The 19,276-nt window shown below is 37.1% G+C and overlaps 2 protein-coding genes across 3 annotated transcripts; one reads left to right on the top strand and one right to left on the bottom strand.

Moving 5' to 3' along the window:
- Positions 1-80: 80 nt before the first annotated feature.
- On the top strand, positions 81-9,081 carry LOC133558184 (troponin T, slow skeletal muscle-like). Of its 2 annotated transcripts, XM_061909368.1 has the most exons (13): positions 81-312; positions 2,273-2,302; positions 2,394-2,407; positions 2,786-2,812; positions 2,887-2,905; positions 4,567-4,627; positions 4,721-4,837; positions 4,910-4,987; positions 5,050-5,163; positions 5,245-5,354; positions 5,570-5,660; positions 8,812-8,852; positions 8,941-9,081. In XM_061909368.1, the coding sequence occupies exons 2-13, from the start codon at positions 2,280-2,282 to the stop codon at positions 8,984-8,986; spliced, it is 741 nt and encodes a 246-aa protein (XP_061765352.1). In that variant the 5' UTR covers positions 81-312; positions 2,273-2,279; the 3' UTR covers positions 8,987-9,081. The 2 variants fall into 2 exon arrangements, with proteins under 2 accessions (XP_061765352.1, XP_061765353.1); XM_061909369.1 differs by lacking the exons at positions 81-312; positions 4,567-4,627.
- On the bottom strand, positions 7,816-18,249 carry LOC133558183 (dynein axonemal assembly factor 3-like). The gene is made up of 10 exons (XM_061909367.1): positions 18,015-18,249; positions 15,741-15,847; positions 15,573-15,666; positions 15,350-15,504; positions 15,104-15,286; positions 10,881-11,126; positions 10,671-10,815; positions 10,468-10,582; positions 9,384-9,458; positions 7,816-9,289 (listed from the first exon to the last, which is right to left on the bottom strand). The coding sequence occupies exons 1-10, from the start codon at positions 18,094-18,096 to the stop codon at positions 9,142-9,144; spliced, it is 1,350 nt and encodes a 449-aa protein (XP_061765351.1). The 5' UTR covers positions 18,097-18,249; the 3' UTR covers positions 7,816-9,141.
- Positions 18,250-19,276: the final 1,027 nt, after the last annotated feature.

The raw sequence follows: 19,276 nt of genomic DNA, 5'->3' as shown, positions 1-19,276 counted from the left end.
CCCGAGTACTCATTGGGATTGTGTGCGGGGTAAAAGGTTCATTTGTTCTGAGCTGTTGCCACCTGTCTTTTTTCCTTTTTTTTCCTTCTTATTTCAGCTGTGAGCTCAGTATCCAGGCCCATCCTTGTGCGTGAGCCGCTCTGCCAAACTCTGGTGGGGGGAGATTGGGGCTTCAGCTCCCAAAAGCCGCCAATAATCCACATGCTCATTTTTATTCCACGACCCCTTCTTGTCATCCCGCCGCCAGATCCTTTTATAAAACAGCTGTACCTCAGCCAGACTGCACATCCTCGTCATCCCTCCGGATAACTGGTATGTACAATATTCTCTTGCCTTTATCCACCATTATGTAGAACTTTTTGCCATTTTCTGCTTCATTTTGTTAAAATCTCCATTCACGGTTGCTATGCTTACCATGGTTAGCTTCCTATTGTTCAGTTGAATCCATCCATTTTCTACCGCCTGTCCCTTCAAAAACAGCAAATAGGAGTGTGAACATTTTGCTTGGATCAGTAAAGGCCTCTGATGGATGTTTTAATGCCTGACCCGTTTGCTCATACTTTACCTGATAAAGGTTAAAACATCTTCAGAGGAATGTGCCATCACAAACACCTAACATGTAAATGAATTCCCCTGCCAAATCCCTCTTCTGTTTATTTTGTGTTTATTCATGTTGACATGCACTGATTATAAATCAGAGTTGGCCAATGGAATTATGACATCCTTCATCCATAATCTTAAAGCACCAAAGTCCCTATTTATTTTCTACTACTATCAACATCTGTAGACAAAGCATTAAGTAAATCAGGACAATTATACGTCACAGTAATCACTGTCCCTATTTTCTGCAGATGACAGTATATGTACCTTTTTAATTGAACTAAATAGTAGTTCACTATATATGTATAGTCATTACAATGTCAAACGTTAACCTTATATTGGAAATTATTGAGGTATATTGCTATAGTTGTGCTAAAGTGAATCAACATATTTGTAATTTTCACAAATGTGATACCAAAAAATGGTAGCACGGTATAGTATTTCCCTTTTTCACCAAACAATGATTGTGTGTATTACCACCTGCAAATCAGTCGTACAATGTGTCATAGCATGCCATAAGTCAGGGGTGTCAAACTCGTTTTACTTAAAGGCCACATGCAGTTGGGGCCGCCTGGAACAGTGTATTTATACACATACCGTTTAATGTGTAATCCATCCATTTTCTAGCACTTGTTGCCACATGATGACCCTATGTATTTGAATATTTTAAAAACTTATGTACAAATTGACGAAACAATTTACTTTGAATTTAAGTCAGGATGACGTAGATATTTTTATTTTAACAAAATATATTTGGAATACACTGTATATTATGTTTTTTGCCTGGTCAGATATGATTTAAGTTTAAAAGACACGGAGTGCAATAAATGTTTCTGTTACAATTGAAAGAATGATATAATTAATAAGAAGGATGAAGTGCTTTATTGACGCACATTATTTTTTCTGAAGTTCCTTTTTTTTTATTTCCAGACTTTCATAGGCCACAAAAAATTATGTGGTGAGCTGAATCTGGCCCCCAGGCCTCGACTTTGATGTATTACTCTTTAAGAAAATAAAATAAAACCATTTACAAGTACAATTATTGTAACACAATACCAAAAAAAAAAGGTTTTATTAGCCATTAAAAATGATTTATTTAAAATTATGAAATGATTTTATTCAACATAATGACAATCTACAGAGATTTCTTAAATTTAATAAAGTAATTTATTTGAATAAATTCTATTTTCTTTTTTTACATTTCTGTCACCAAATATAATTCCTTACTCAAAAAGGATAAATGCATACCTTTAACAGAAAACTGACCTTTATCAGAGGGCATATATGTGGATTGCACCTCATTACACTGCTCAGGTGTGTTTAGAGTTGTGCATAACCGTGTGTTGTGTACCTGAGCGATGCCCCTCAAGTGGGCCCAAATGCATGTAGATTAGATGGCAATAAGAGAGCTGGCTGGTGTTAATAGCTGCAAGCTGAATGCTTTAAGCTCTCCATCCCACGTCCTTTGGAGTAAATCAAATTAAACAGAAGAATGATTGTCCGCGTAATACCTCGCTCTTATCCAGGGTGACATGACTCAACTGCAATCTCTTCTATTCTCAAATCATTAACAACAAATGGTCTTTGTTTGAAACTGTTGTCTTTCAACAAAAGATCTGCATTTGTTTCTATTTTCCAACACTATTTCATGAATAATCTTTTGCTGTTTTAGTGTCACAATGTCAGATTTGGAAGACCAGGGGTGAGTAAGTTATTATCAATTCTAATAATTCACTGTTCCACTTTTAAACACACATTTGCTACATTTTCTTCCAATTCTTTTCCTTTTCCAGACTACACCAGGATGGTAATGAACTTCACTTTGAATCAATTTGTGCTGTTCATTCGGGATCACTGTCACTTTTTGTGCAAGTGGCCTTGTGATTAGAGTGTCCGCCCTGAGACTAGAAGCTTGTGAGTTCAAACCCTGGCCGAGTCATACCAAAGACAATAATAATGGGATCCATTACCTCCCTGCTTTGCACTCAGCATCAAGGGTTGGAATTGGGGGCTAAATCATCAAAATGATTCCCGAGCAGGGCCACCACTGCTGCTCACTGCTCCCCTCACCTCTCAGGGTGTGGAACAAGGGATGGGTCAAATGCAGATAGTAATTTCACCACCCCTAGTGTGTGTCTCACACTGGTAGTTTAACTTTAACATGAACTTTTTTTTCACTCTTCAGACGAAGATGAGGAACAAGGAGAAGGAGGTAGGCATCTTAAACACAACATACCTTATTTTATCTGTGAAAATAATACTGACTCGTATCCTATTCTGTTGAAGGAGAACGGCCCAAACACAAGTGAGTACACCTATTGCGCATCACAATTTATTACTATTAACAGCCCATAATATCATCGGACAACAAAGAATCTCTTTACAAAGATTGACAAGCTACGATTTTAATAATAATACAAATGACTTATCTTTATTATTGTGGTCAAATTTGCAGTAAACGTGCACAGCATAATACTTAGACTTCATTTTTGGCTTTCTTTTTTAATTATTCAGGAGGGGCAAAAAATTAGGCAACTTTAATTATATTTTAAATAGAAATATTTTTTCTTAAAGAAACCAAAATATTAAGAGGCAATATGTTTTATCTATTTTTTACAATTAATATTGTTAATATTATTCAATTAGCTGATTGAAATGTTAAACGTAATTCAAACAGCTCGAGCTAATGCGGGTGTAAATATACTAAATTTTGAGAAACGGGTAATAATTATACAAAAATAAAATGGTATTTATTTATAATGTCAAAGTTGTATTTTTATTGTTTTTTAAATACAATTATTATTGTTAATATCAAATTATTTTAACAAAAATTTTAACTTGATTTAAACAGTGCTGTTGCAGCTGAAAGATTATATGTACTGAGAAACAATGATTATACAGTTATAAAATTGTCATTATTTTACATGTCAAAGTATATTATTTTAATAAAAAAATACTGTTAATAGTGAATTTTATTTAATTTAAACGGCTCTTAGCAGATGTTATATACTGATGAACAGCTTTATTGTTATAAGGTTGGTATATATATTGTTTTACATATTTATTTACATATTTTAATTTTTACAGAATGATATTGTTATTATTAAATTAGCTAAACAACATTTTAAACACTACCAAATGCCGGTGTAAATATGCTATATTTTAAATAACAGCTCATAATTACTGTATAATTATAAAATTATGAAATTGTTATTACACCTCAAATAGTACACACATTTTATTCAAAGGTTTTATTTTACTAAATAACAAAAAAATATATATACTACAAATATAATTAATTAATTTGTATTGGTATTAACACTAAATTGTTTTATATGTTTTTACAACATTTTTAAATAGCCAATGTAGATGCAGAATAATACATATTCGGAAACGTTTGATTTTTATATATGTATATATATATATATATATATATATATAATTATTGTGCCTTTTTTACATCTTAAAACGTTTAGCATCATAGAATTCGAATTAATAGTTGTTTTTGTAATCAAATTGGGACAGCAAAATATAAGAAACAATTATGAATATGCAATTCATCTTATTGTTCATAATTAGATTCAATTCTATTAAAAAGTACAGACCTAACTGCTTGGATTTTCTGCCTGTCGCACCTCCTTTAGTGCACTGTGAGGTCAGCTGCAGGGTCGTCAGCTGGTGCCACCGTTTACTATTGTTTCGCCCCCGAGCCAGGACACCTCGCGGTGGGTAGGCAGTGGCTAAGCGGGGATGTCTCCCCACGCCACTCCCTGCAACCGACCTCATTGGGGTGTTGAACCCAAGATAATGCCTGTGTAAAAATAAAATTGTTCATTTATGTTACTAATATTGACATTTAACATATTTTAAAAGTATGGATATAGACAGTAATTAGGATAAATATTATCATTGTCTCAAACCTCTCCAAGTGTAAGTATCAACCTGATGAGTTATGTTATTTGATAGGCCAATGGTCACACAGATCGCTGTCCCGAAGATCCCTGAGGGAGAGAGGGTTGATTTTGATGTATGTTCCCTATTTTTATTATACGCACACAAAAATGTTATTATTGATTAAGGAATAGGTTGATTTGTTGTCTTCGTTATTTTTTCTTGACAGGATATCCACAGGAAGAGGATGGAGAAAGATCTTCTGGAGCTCCAAACCCTGATTGACGTTCACTTTGAGCAGAGGAAGAAAGAGGAGGAGGAGTTGATCGGGCTCAAAGCCAGAATTGTAATATTTTTTCCTACATACTTGAACTATGTGTAGACGACGGAGGATGAATCGCTCATCAGTTTTCTTCAGGAGAGTCGCCGAGCAGAAAGAGCCGAGCAGCAGCGTGTGAGAGCGGAAAAGGAGCGGTTCAGACAGACAAGGATCGCGGTGATTAACAGAGATGACTTTGACATGTTGCCTGGAACACATTTTCACAATTACGTCTGCAGGAGGAAAGGCAGAGGAAGGAGGAGGAGGAGGCCAAGAAGAGGGCAGAGGACGACGCCAAAAAGAAGATGGTGCTCTCCAACATGGGGGCTCACTTTGGAGGATTCTTGGCTAAGGTCAGTAGTATTTCATATTTATAGTACTCCTTTATGTCCATTTGGCTGTATGTAATGTGTACACTTGTGTGATGGCTGCAGGTAGAACAGAAGAGAGGAAAGAAGCAAACTGCCAGGGAGATCAAGAACAAAACACTAGCTGAGAGGAAGATGCCGCTTGGTATCGACAATCTACGGGAAGACGGCTTGAGGTCACTTTCAATCATATCACCTATCACTAACTCAGTTTTGAGACACTCCGCTTCTTTAGTTTTATCAACTCCTACTACTATAAGTGTATTAGCCAGGCGTCCCAATAGTTTTGTCCATTCAGTTACTCAAAAACTTCATAAGAAACACATGATGTATGCAGATGGTGCAGGTGTATGTGGATTAGGTCCATGACAAATGCAACTCTTCTGTTTAGAAAGAGAGCCGGGGAGATGTGGGAGTGGATCTACCAGCTGGAGTCTGAGAAATTTGAACTGTCCGAGAAGATGAAGAGGCAGAAGTATGAGGTAATCCCTTCAGAGACCACTTTTGACCTATTCTCATTTATTATTCATGTACTGTATGTAGTATCTCAAAAAAGTGAGTACACATCTCCCATTTAATTATTTTATGACTCGGTTTTTCGAATGTGTTCCAAAATGTCTGACAACAACCAGCTTGAACGACAAAATATTTTATTTCCACAAGAAATCATTCAACTCAGGGCTTTTCAACATTTTCCTGGCCAAAGATCCACAAACAACTATATAAATGAAATATATTTTGTGTACATTTATGTTTTGAATTAAGCTGGTTCTAGTGGTCCCTTTTTATTGTGCAATACTCTAAAATACCTCTACCTAAAATATTAATAAATCATCTCCTAATTTACCCATACTGTACACTGAACACACAAACGACAAAAAAAAACAAATAAGATTAAAATCAAGAAAAAAATGAAACAATAAAAAACAGACTGTTGTCTTTCAGTCATTTCGACCTTTTTTCAATATTATCCCAGGCTAGACGAAAACAATGACCTCCTCTTCCCCTGCAGGTTTTTGTAACGGCACAGTGTAAATAACCACCCTAGATTTCATAAACATTATTACTTTTATCTTTAATCACGGTCGCAATCGTCATGAAATAGGGAACAAATCGTGGTTGTTTTTCCTCCACTGAGCTTTTTGTGATGTTCATTCTCACTTCCATGGCACACTGCTGCATGGAAGGCATAATAAAGCTAACTAAAAAGTGGAGTTACTGCAATGTTATTTGGTGTAGCTGGAGAAAAATTCCTGAACTATTTGGCTTGAAAATATTAACGCAGCTGTGTGCCTCATTCACACACAGCTACTACTCGAATCGATATCTATGTTCACTCCATTGTCATTGATCAATGCTAATGTAAAAAAACAAAACACTAATCAACAAAAAATTTCATGACCTCCCCTGCAGACTTTTGATTTATATTAAATTAATCTGTTCCAGACACTCAAACATATTGACACAAAACACATTTTACATGTAGAAAACAAAATGCAAAATACTATTTAATGAACATTGTATATCACTTTTACCTTTTGGACAAGACTCTTGTTGCGGATGAGCAACAAGTGTATCTGACTAGATCTAGCCGGAACTTCTCCACCTCGCGCACCAGCTCAGGCTCCTTCCTTTCAGCGAGGTGACCAGGCGCTCGCCATCAAGCCCCACCTCTGGGCCTGACTCCAAATGGGAACCTTGGTGACCCGCGTCCGGGCGAGGGAAATCTGGGTCCTTGAATTTGACTTTCCATAGAGGTCACGATAAAATCCAATAATTTGAATTTAAGGCCTTAAAACCTTAAGCCTTAAATATGAGTTTGAAAGATCTTAAAATTTATTAACATTGTTTATTTAAATTAATAAAAATCTCACTTTGTAATGTTTGAGTTTTTGATGGTGTGATTCATACCATAACTATAAAATGGAGCTAAAGTGCCTGTGCAGCTCAGTCAGAATTTTCATTTAATTCATTTTCCTTTTATATAACCAGGTAAAAAAGTACCGTATTTTTCGGAGTGTAAGTCGGACCTGCTGAAAATGCATAATAAAGAAGGAAAAAAACATATATAAGTCGCACTGGAGTATAACTCGCAGTTTTGGGGGAAATTAATTTGGTAAAACCCAACACCAAGAATAGACATTTGAAAGGCAATTTAAAATTAAAAAAAGAATAGTGAACAACAAGCTGAATAAGTGTATGTTGTATGACGCATAAATAACCAACTGAGAAGGTGCCTGGTATGTTAACGTAACATATTATGGTCAGAGTCATTCAAATAACTATAACATATAGAACATGCTATACGTTTACCAAACAATCTGTCACTCCTAATTGCTAAATCCCATGAAATCTTATACGTCTAGTCTCTTACGTGAATGAGCTAAATAATATTATTTGATATTTTACGGTAATGTGTTAATCATTTCACACATAAGTCGCTCCTGAGTATAAGTCGTACCCCCGGCCAAACTATGAAAAAAACTGCAACTTATAGTCCGAAAAATACGATAATTGCTAATAACACTGGGGAGCTACAGCTCATGAATCGTCCTTTTAAAGCAGACCTGGGCAAAATGTGGCCCATTAGGATTTTCAATCCGGCCCGCCGGACGTTCTACATAACTTTTTTTTAGACCTTTAACATCAAAACTGTACCCGCCATTATGATGTGCTATGCTGTTTTTAAATTACCGTAAATCTTGAACTATAGAAAGTATTTCAATGGTTGAAATCTGCGCTTTTGAGTGTTATACCAGTTATTACGGTAAACTACGTCACAGCAGCTCTGATGAGGAACAAAGCAGAGTGGGCAGGGTTTGTTTACCGAGCAGACAGCCCGAAACGCATGTGTTAGGAACAGATGCGAAAGCTCATTTTTACAACAAATTTCTGCATAAAAGTGATAATTTATCATATTTTAGGTTTTTATTACCCTTTGCATTCATATGTTGCTGTTTGTTACATTTTTGTTGTGTTTTACTTTATTGTAAAAGATACACAACTAATGAGGAGCTGGTCTGAGAAGTAAAAGAGGAGCAATGTTCATATGTTGTTAATATTACGTGTTTTATTATTCATAATTAATATTGTAAATTCCAACTTTCTTTATTTTAATGTACATTTTAGGTGTCCCATTCATCAAAAAAACGGTAAAAATCCATTACGTTTTTTGATGGTGGTCTGTCATTACTTTTTTTTCAATTTTATCGGACATTGTGACTTTGATATGATTTATACACATAGACATTGGCCCCCCAGACGCAGGGGGTCAAGCTATACTGGGGCGGAACAGCTCGGTTGGTAGAGCGGCTGTGCCAGCAACTTGAGGGTTCCAGGTTCGATCCCCGCTTCCGCCATCCTAGTCACTGCCGTTGTGTCCTTGGGCAAGACACTTTACCTACCTGCTCCCAGTGCCACCCACACTGGTTTAAATGTAACTTAGATATTGGGTTTCACTATGTAAAAGCGCTTTGAGTCACTAAGAGAAAAAGCGCTATATAAATATAATTCACTTCACACATTTTTTCTTTCAATGTGGCCCCCGAGTCAAAATATTTGGCCAGCTCAGCTTTAGAGACTTTAACAAAAACTTTTGTTGGATGCTCTTACGTATCTTCTGCTCTTTTCCAGATCAACGTCCTCCTGAACAGAATCCACCACGCTCAAAAGTTGTGAGTCCATCTTCATGTGGTACTCCAGTGAAAGGCCCACACACATGCACACACACTGTACGCTCAAAGATGTTCTCTTGTCCCAAAGCAAAAAGGTGCACGGTAAAGGGAAGGTTGGAGGACGCTGGAAGTGAGTCCACACCCTCATGAAGGCAAGGTCTACGCAGTGTTGTACCAAATGACATGAATAAATGACTGTGTGGCATGCAGTTACACGGTTGTATTCCTCTCTTGTGGTGTGAAATAGTATTTGACAGAAGAGTGCAGGTAAACACACATCTCTAATCTCCTATGCAATGTCTTTCTGTGGGATGAAGACAGCATGGACGTCATCTCTAGTTGCTTCACGACACAGTTGGAATCCAGCATCCGTACACATGCTGGACACTCGCTCGGCAAAGCCCGCTTCTTGCTCTTTGTTCAGGTCCAAAATATACCTGAGGTTCAAAAGCAGCACATGTAAAAATATTTTTTTGTGTGTTGTCACCATGGTAACAAGCTATTGGGAGCGGGGTGGGAATTAAACCTTACTTGGCCAACTCCACAACAAGCACAGCGTCTGGTGCTGCAATCTGCTTGATTTTTGGGCTCAAATGGTGCGCGAAGCTTTCAAAAGGGCACAGAAACAGCATAGTCAGCAGCATACTGCAGCACTGTGATTCAAATGTTGGGATGCACAATTATAGTATATAATAGGACTGTGAATCTTTGGGTGTCCCACGATTCGATTCAATATCGATTCTTGGAGTCACGATTCGATAATATATCGATTTTTTTTTCCGATTCTCGATTCAAAACGATTCTGTATTCATTCAATACATAGGATTTCAGCAGGATCTACACCAGTCTGCTGACATGCAAGCAGAGTAGTACATTTAAAAAATAAAAAAAAGGCTTTTATAATTGTAAAAGACAATGTTTTATCAACTGATTGCAATAATGTAAATTTGTTTTAACTATTAAACGAACCAAAAATATGACTTATTTTATCTTCGTGAAAATATTGGACACAGTGTGTTGTCAAGCTTATGAGATGCGATGCAAGTGTAAGCCACTGTGACACTATTGTTCTTTTTTTTATTTTTATAAATGTGTAATAATAATGTCAATGAGGGATTTTTAATCACCGCTATGCTGAAATTATGACTAATATTGATACTGTTGTTGATAATATTCATTTTTGTTTCACTACTTTTGGTTTGTTCTGTGTCGTGTTTGTGTCTTCTCAATTGCTCTGCTTATTGCAGTTCTGAGTGTTGCTGGGTCAGGTTTGGTTTTGGAATTGGATTGCATTGTTATGGTATTGCTGTGTAGTGGTTTGTTGGGTTGATAAAGAAAAAAATAAATTAAAATACAAAAAAAAATTTAAAAAAGATTTTTTAAAAATGAGAATTGATTCTGAATTGCACAACATATTCGATTCGATTCGTATTTGAATTGATTTTTTCCCACACCCCTAGTAGATAACATGCTCACGAACCATTTCATTAGGTACCTGTTACAAGTCCTGTACTAAAAAAATCTTCTTTCTAAAGAAAATAATGTGAAAATACTCTTCTTCATGTTTTCAGTGGTATTGAATATTTTGTCCGGCAGGCGAGTGTGTATTTGTCACCTGGTGGAAATGTAGACTATATTGAAGAAATGGGCGTATTTCCCTTTGTTGGGCATCTTCTGAAGGGAATCCAAAGGCAGGAAGTTGACAGAAACGCGATTGAGACGCATCAGGTCTGATAAAAACAAAAAAACAACACATGATGAACCACACTGACTAAACAGGCCTGGAGTGCTTGTTGTCATCATGCCTGATCTTTATACCATTGATGGTGACAAGTTTATGGTCACTAGTTGTGTGTGATTTTTCCTCCTTTGCGCTTGACTGAGGAATCAGAGGACCTTCCAGTCTTCTGGACAAAGATTGCAGCAATTTCTGCACATTTGCAAAGGAGATGTCCTGGGCTGTCTGCGGATACAAAAGAAAAGAATGCAACATGGGTATGGAATGATGCTTATGACCTTTTTTTTTACCTTCATGTGCTGCCCGTTCTGCGTCTTCAGCAAGTTTTGGTCTTCAGTTTCAATGCCAAAGGAGATGTACGGACTGGACACAATGTCTCCCCAGTAGCCTCTCAGGGCCACTCGGTCGACTCTTTGGTTGAAGACACGCAGAGACAGCAGGCTCGGGTTGGTTATTTGGTAGACCCCCTCTCTTAGTTCAAAGGCCTGGCCGCAATCTCTCCACCGCATGTACTGCTGCTTGTTGATGACACTACACTGTGGTCACATCATCAAGACATAGTGTCACAAACAGGGTGTCCAGCATGTGTGTTTGGAGCATTATAAAGTTGGTTACAAATGTTTAATTATTGCATGTTTGAACAAGATATTACTCTACAGTACCTCAACTCACAAGCTTAATTAGTTATGTGGTAGAGCTCTTAACTCAAATCACCCGTATATAACATAAATGTCATTTATTGGTGTTTGCCCACTAATCCCCCCCCCAAAAAAATACACACTTTTAACATGTAAGATGCCTTCTAAAAATAAAACAACCTTTTAATTAGGTAATAATGGGCAAAAACAATACAATAGGCTGGAGTTCTTAACCTTTTGACCTAAGGGCCGAACTCAAGTGTTAACACTGAATTAGTAAAATTACTCTTGATTTTAATCGTATTCAATAATTACATCCAACCTACTTTATAGTTTAGAACAGTGGTTCTTAACCTGGGTTCGATCGAACCCTAGGGGTTCGGTGAGTCGGCCTTAGGGGTTCGGCGGAGGTCAAAACACACCTGACTCATCGTATGAATACAAACTTCTCCCTATCGGCGTATTACGGATACGGCAACAGCTGAAAGATTTGCAGGTGTGTAATTTGTTGTAAGTTTATGCACTGTGTTGGTTTTGTTGTTTGAACAAGGTGATGTTCATGCACGGTTCATTTTGTGCACCAGTAAAAAAAAAAATTGTCACACTTTAGTATGGGGAACATATTCACCATTAATTAGTTGCTTATTATCATGCAAATTAGTAACATATTGGCTCCTAACTAGTCATTATTAAGTACTTATTAATGCCTTATTCGGCATGGCCTTATTATAACCCTAACCCTCTAGCCCTGACCCTAACCCTAACCAAATAACTCTGAATTAAGTCTTTGTTACTTAGAATAGGTTCCCCTAGTTTCCAAATAACTGTAAATTAAGTCTTTGTTACTTAGAATATGTTCCCCATATTAAAGTGTTACCAAAAACGCATAACTTTGTCTTGAATTTGAAAAAAAAAACATTTTATTTTTCACTAAAGAAGGGTTTGGTGAATGCGCATATGAAACTCGTAGGGTTCAATACCTTCAACACGGTTAAGAACCACTGGTTTAGAACCTTGTCAAATGTTATGAAACCTTGTGGTAATCCCAAAGCTTATTATTATCAAGGCTTATGTCAGGCTGATTACAAAAATAAATACTAATGAAATATCCTGCAAAAGACGGGTTTCATAAAAAATGATGAAAAATACATTTACATAAAATTACACAGTGCTAAAATAATATTCTAACTAAATAAAAAATAAATTATATATATGTTTTTAAATAAACATCATATGAACTAATAAAAAAAATTACGTTTATTGCAATCATTTCTGACAATTTACAAACTGTTGTGCTAAAATAAATTCTAACTACATTGATAACAAATAGTAATCATGATATATGTTTCTGATATAAACCGTCAACAAAATTAAAATTCATATTAAATAACAGCATTACCATTTTAGTCATAATATTTGTGCTTAAGAACCGTGAAAAGTGCACCATAACTGAGTACCACTGCGGCCCATACGGACCAAAGCTGGGAAACATAGTTTTTGACGGCCCTCTCGGGGCCAACGATGGTTAAAAAACATTGCAATAAATTGCACTACCAGCAACTACAGTCGTTTAATGAACGGAAGAGGCCGGAGATATATTCTCCAAACACTGCATGACAGTGAATTAATGAAACGCTTCAGATTGGATCGTGCAGAATCATGTTTGTGGTTGATCTCATTAGCGATGCACTGACTTCTCCAACCCAACGGCACAGGGCAATACCACCCGAAATGAAAGTAAACCAACACTGCTTCTTATTAGGCGGTCAGCAATCACATAGATGAAAGAAAGCCTCACCATTTTACCCTCTTATATACCAAATTGAGTTGAAATGTTGAAAGTGCAAAAATGACCAGCATGTCAATTGTTGAGCGAAAAAATATATATTCTTTGAATAGTGAATACTGTACACCTAAGTGGGCCTCCTTTTTCACAGAATTTGTATGATCATTGTAAAGTACAGCTAAATATATATTTAACGGATATTTTATTTTATGTGAAATATATTTTACAATTACAGTCTTTAGATTCCGCTAAGTGTATCGATTTGAGTGTCCATCTTTTGTTCATTAACAAAAGTATATATTTGTTTTAATCAAGCTTTTAGAATCTACCAAACACAGCTTTTGAAATGATGACTAATGCCTAGCAACAGGGTCAACCACACCTCACTAAGCTAGGAGTTTCTCTCCCTTCCTGGGTCAGAGTTCTCTGAGAATGTTCTGGAATCACTCCGAAGCTAAGATTCCTTACTAGGAACTTTTAAGTTAAGTTAGGTAGCGCTCTGCGAGCATCCTCAGGATCTTAAAGAATACGGGCCGTAATGTTTTGGTCGGATCTCACAGGGTTTGCAGTGACTTGTTACCTCAACCAGTGGCGGGGATGCTTGTTACTTGCATCTGTGCTTGCGAGCCGAAAGAGAGCTCTTATTTCAAAACACCAAGTTTTGTATAACATATTTTTCGGAGTATAAGTCGCTCCGGAGTATAAGTCGCACCTGCTGAAAATGCGTAATAAAGAAGGAAAAAAAACATATATACGTCGCACTGGAGTATAAGTCGCATTTTGGGGGAAATTTATTTGATAAAACCCAACACCAAGAATAGACATTTGAAAGGCAATTTAAAATAAATAAAGAATAGTGAACAACAGGCTGAATAAGTGTACGTTATATGACGCATAAATAACCAACTGAGAAGGTGCCTGGTATGTTAACGTAACATATTACGGTAAGAGTCATTCAAATAACTATAACATATAGAACATGCTATACGTTTACCAAACAATCTGTCAGACCTAATCGATAAACCTTATACGTCTAGTCTCTTACGTGAATGAGCTAAATAATATTATTTGATATTTTACGGTAATGTGTTAATAATTTCACACATAAGTCACTCCTGAGTATAAGTCGCACCCACGGCCAAACTATGAAAAAAACTGCGACTGATAGTTTGAAAAATACGGTATTTCCAATCAGGAGCGTACATATTGTTTATACCTCAGGTTTCAGCCTCTGAGTTGAACCAACACTACCCTTAGAGCAGTGGTTCTTAACCTTGTTGGAGGTACCGAACCCCAGCAGTTTCATATGCTCATTCACCGAACCCTTCTTTAGTGAAAAATAAAATGTTTTTTTTTTTTCAAATTCAAGACAAAGTTATATGTTTTTGGTAACACTTTAGTATGGGGAACATATTCTAAGTAACAAAGACTTAATTTAGAGTTATTTGGAAACTTGGGGAACCTAGTCTAAGAAACAAAGACTTAATTTAGAGTTATTTGGACACTATAGGGGAACATATTCTAAGTAACAAAGACTTAATTCAGAGTTATTTGGTTAGGGTTATAATAAGGCCATGCTGAATAAGGCATTAATAAGTACTTATTAATGACTAGTTAGGAGCCAATATGTTACTAATTTGCATGATAACAAGCAACTAATTAATGGTGAATATGTTCCCCATACTAAAGTGTGACAATTTTTTTTTTTTACTGGTGCACAAAATGAACCGTGCATGAACATCACCTTGTTCAAACAACAAAACCAACACAGTGCATAAACTTACAACAAATTACACACCTGCAAATCTTTCAGCTGTTGCCGTATCCGTAATACGCCGATAGGGAGAAGTTTGTATTCATACGATGAGTTGGGTGTGTTTTGACCTCCGCCGAACCCCTAAGGCCAACTCACCGAACCCCTAGGGTTCGATCGAACCCAGGTTAAGAACCACTGCCTTACAGACAATAATGGGACTCACATGCCAAGAATACACATCCTAGGACACACTCTTAATTGGTCAATGACCTTTTGACCTCGCACAGTTAGAAGATTAGACCCCATTTGGAACAATGAATTAATATGCAGTACCCCTTTCTCGTGTAGCTTCATCATGAGGTCCCAGTCGAAGCAGCCCCTCTTGGAGTCGTAGCGTGTCCCAAGGTGCTGCCTCACTCTGTAATCCCATGCTTTGGAGATGGAGATCGGAGCAGACGACATAACAGGCTGCACCCAGGATTTAAAAATCCTCACCAGTTCATCCCGCTCCCTGAACTAGACACATTTGGACAAGAGTGGGTAACTTGCAAAACCGTTCAAAGAGGCTGACGAGAGCACCTTGAGAAGGGATGCGTCCAAGCAAGGATGCATGTCTGACTCCATGGTGTCGTTGATGTGGAGCGACAGCTGCGACGCCGCACGTTTCAAAGTGTCCTCCGTCTGACTGCGGATCACGCTGTTGCCAAACAACTCCAAGAACACCTCTGTCTTCTCTGAAAGTGGAAAATACTCACATGAAACTGCCATTCGACTTAACTCGGGGAGCAAAACACGCCTATACCGTTAAGTCCCATCATTTCCTGGGGGGTCAGTGCAATGTAGAGCAGCAGCATCTGTCTGGCCACCACCTCCATGCTGCTTTCAAGCACCCAGACCTGCAATCAAACACATTTACGTTTGCGTCATTGTGTCGTTCCTCTTTTAGACGGCTCACACCCTAGAGTCTCACATGAAGGACCTCCTCCTCCCTCAGACCAGCAACAGACTTCAGGATATGTCTCGGATCTCCACTTCCAACCAGTAAAAGGTTGACTTCCCGGTCACGTCTCACTGGACCTGAAGACAGGTAGAGAATGTTTGTTATATGGACAAAAGAGTTGGGACTCCTGCCCAGTACTCATTCTAGAAGAACTATGAAAGATTTTCTAAAAGTGGGATTTAGTATTTTTGTCAGGAAGCTGGTCCAATTATTTTTGTTCTAAAACAGGGGTGTCCCAACTTTTTCCACTGAAGGCCGCAAACTGGAAAATCAAAGTATGCGGGGGCCATTTTGATATTTTTCTTTTTTAAAAGCTATAAAATAGTTGTTTTTTTACCTTTATGGCTTTCCTCAAGTTTGGTCCCCGGTCTCCAGAAGGGTCTCAGTCATAAAAATGTTAGAAATAAGTCATAAATTATTATTTTTGTCATTTAACGCTTGAATCTCGAGATCAACTTCAGGTCTTTCTGTCGTTATAACATTTATTTAAATTTTGTTTTTTATGTTTATGGCCCTTATGTCAAAACCCTTATTTATATGGCAAACACACAAACTATGCAACATTTTCCCCCAAAACATTTCAAAGTGGAATATTTGACGTGAAGTAATTGGAACCCTAAGTAGGTCAATAATTCATAACAATAAAAAAAGAATAAGTGTTGAAATTAAGCCAAATGTATATTTATATTTTTTTACCTTTAACGCTTAAGTCTGTAGATCTATTGATTATAAGATTTTATAATTTTTTTCATACTTTTTTGTTTTTTTGATGCCCTTTTTATAAAAGAAAACTTTGTTTCGCACAAAATATGCAATATTATCCCCCCAAAATATTTGAAAGTGAAATTGTTCCAGTGAAGTAATTGGAGCCTTCAGCAGGTCAATAACAGTCCGCATGGCAGCTTTGTGTTATTAGTGTCAACATTGCAACTTTTTCTTGTTACATGTCACTGTTTACTCTTTTATTACTCTCTTTTATGTTTTAAATTTGTATTATAGTATTTTTTAGAATGGGCCGGGGGCCACAAATGGCCCACGGGCCGCACTTTGGACACATTTGTTCTAAAGGAACACAACTTTTTTTTTTTTTTTTTTTTAAATATCATAATCACTAAATTGTTTTTCACATTTTGAATTTTGTGAATACATTTTAATAAACATTTTTTTTAATTCATCTTGTATTTTGTTGTATAATTTCGTAAGATATTACCCTACTCATTAGTTTTATTAATGATTTAGCTTTTCTAAAATATTGTTTTCATGATATCAACCAAAGCTCCTCATCCCACCCCCTGGGTTGTAAATGATGTAAATAATTCAATGTATATACTATGATGATTAACCTGTGTGATGACTGTATTATGCTGATAGTATATATTTGTACCATGAATTGATTAACGTGGACCCCGACTTAAACACGTTGAAAAACTTATTCGGGTGTTACCATTTAGTGGTCAATTGTACGGAATATGTGCTGAACTGGGATTTAGGTACACCTGCAAAAATAGAAGTCCACTTTTGATTGATAGATAGATAGATAGATACATAGATAGATAGTACTTTATTGACTCCTTCAAGAGAGTTCCCTCAGGAAAATAAAAATTCCAGCAGCAGTGTACAGAATTGAGATCAAATTTAAAAAGTAAATAATGGGGGTATAAATGGAAACAAAATAGAAAAAATATTACAATAAGACTAAAAATAAAAAACTACAATTGGAATAAAAATAGTAAATAAGAGGTATACAAATTGCTGGAATTGCAAATGAATGATATTGTATACCAAACGCCATTGCTATTTAAATTTCGACAAAGTGATACTTTTAATTTTATTCCTTCCTATTGTTATTGGCAATGGTTGTTTTTAGTGCTGTCTGTCTCGTGTTGGTGAGCCAAAGACAAATTTCTACCTCGGTGGACAATCAAGATTTGTTCTATTTTATTATTTTCTACTTGTATCCAGTTTTATATCAACAAATTATTATACCAATTCAAATACTTTTATTAGACTGGGCTTTTATTTTTTTAAATGTTTTAATCGATCATGAAATTCTCGCGAGAGTTAATCCCAAACAATTGGTGCTGTTTTTAAGGGGCCATTGAACGGTAAGTAATTTCTCTTTGTTAAATTGTTATAAAATGCTACTTTACTTTTTTCAACACTCCATATATATATTTATATACCAAATGTATCGTATACAAAACATTTAGAAGAGTCACCAAAAACAGTAAAAGCTTTAACCACCTGTATTGACGAGGTCTCGTGCAGGACTGAAGCCCCACCAGGTGACGCAGCCTGCTCCTTCTGATGGCCGCCCGGCGCTCATTCTGTCTTGTGGGGGCTCACACTCGATTCCAACTCGACGTAAGTGTTACTAGAAGTTTCGTGGGAGCAACAAACACTAAAAAAAACGATATGTGTAGTCGACAAGATGGAAGAACTTGAGTTTATCTGTCGTTGCTAGGCAACCGCGTGTCGCCCTCTTGTGGCAGGGCGACAACCCAAAAGTAAACACATTGATGACGACATTATGTTCACCGTTAAAATACGTTACATATTCAGCATGTGCATATAAATGACCGGTCTTCACACGCTTTGATGCACGTACAATGATTATTTTTTTGGCATTATGTGTGTGTGTATGTGTGTATATATATATATATATATATATATATATATATATATATATATATATAAAGTAAATCGGACCCGTTTCCAGTGAGGGTTGGACTCCGCCAAGGCTGTCCTTTGTCACCGATTCTGTTCATAACTTTTATGGACAGAATTTCTACGCGCAGTCGAGGCGTTGAGGGGATCCGGTTTGGTGGCTGCAGAATTAGGTCTCTGCTTTTTGCTGATGATGTGGTTCTGATGGCTTCATCTGGCCATGATCTTCAGCTCTCACTGGATCAGTTCGCAGCCGAGTGTGAAGCGACTGGGATTAAAATCAGCACGTCCAAGTCCATGGTTCTCGCCCGGAAAAGGGTGGAGTGCCATCTCCGGGTTGGGGAGGAGACCTTGCCCCATTGGAGGAGTTCAAGTACCTCGGAGTCTTGTTCACGAGTGAGGGAAGAGTGGATCGTGAGATTGCCAGGCGGATCGGCGCGGCGTCTTCAGTAATGCAGAAGCTGTATCCATCCGTTGTGGTGAATAAGGAGCAGAGCTGGAAGTTCTATCTATCTATCTATCTATCTATCTATCTATCTATATACAACTGCATGCAGTACATGTGTCTGTCAAAGGTGAAAGAAAAAATACTTAGGGGCAGAAAGTACTTTATTTTTCAGCCTTTCGTTGGCCAAATACATAAAAATTATGTGGCAGGCCACGTTCCAAAATGTGGAAAGCCAATTTTAAACACGTGGTCGATCTACGTTCCCATCCTCACCTATGGTCATGAGCTTTGGGTTATGACCGAAAGGACAAGATCACAGGTACAAGCGGCCGAAATTAGTTTCCTCCGCCGTGTGGCGGGGCTCTCCCTTAGATATAGGGTGAGAAGCTCT

This window comes from Nerophis ophidion, linkage group LG08 (assembly GCF_033978795.1).
Source record: "Nerophis ophidion isolate RoL-2023_Sa linkage group LG08, RoL_Noph_v1.0, whole genome shotgun sequence".
NCBI classification, from domain to species: Eukaryota; Metazoa; Chordata; class Actinopteri; order Syngnathiformes; family Syngnathidae; genus Nerophis; species Nerophis ophidion.
This window is presented reverse-complemented; position numbering and strand designations above follow the sequence as displayed.

Bases quoted from the DNA above. Each gene is read 5' to 3' on its own strand.
- LOC133558184 (XM_061909368.1), top strand. From the start codon at position 2,280: ATGTCAGATTTGGAAGACCAGGG. The intron at 4,838-4,909 runs GTAATATTTTTT...AGTTTTCTTCAG, and splicing joins TCGGGCTCAAAGCCAGAATT to GAGAGTCGCCGAGCAGAAAG. The intron at 8,853-8,940 runs GTGAGTCCATCT...CTTGTCCCAAAG, and splicing joins ATCCACCACGCTCAAAAGTT to CAAAAAGGTGCACGGTAAAG.
- LOC133558183 (XM_061909367.1), bottom strand. From the start codon at position 18,096: ATGAGCGCCGGGCGGCCATCAGAAGGAGCAGGCTGCGTCACCTGGTGG. The intron at 9,459-10,467 runs GTGACAAATACA...CCCTTTTGAAAG, and splicing joins ATAGTCTACATTTCCACCAG to CTTCGCGCACCATTTGAGCC. The intron at 9,290-9,383 runs GTAAGGTTTAAT...TTTGAACCTCAG, and splicing joins CTTGTTGTGGAGTTGGCCAA to GTATATTTTGGACCTGAACA.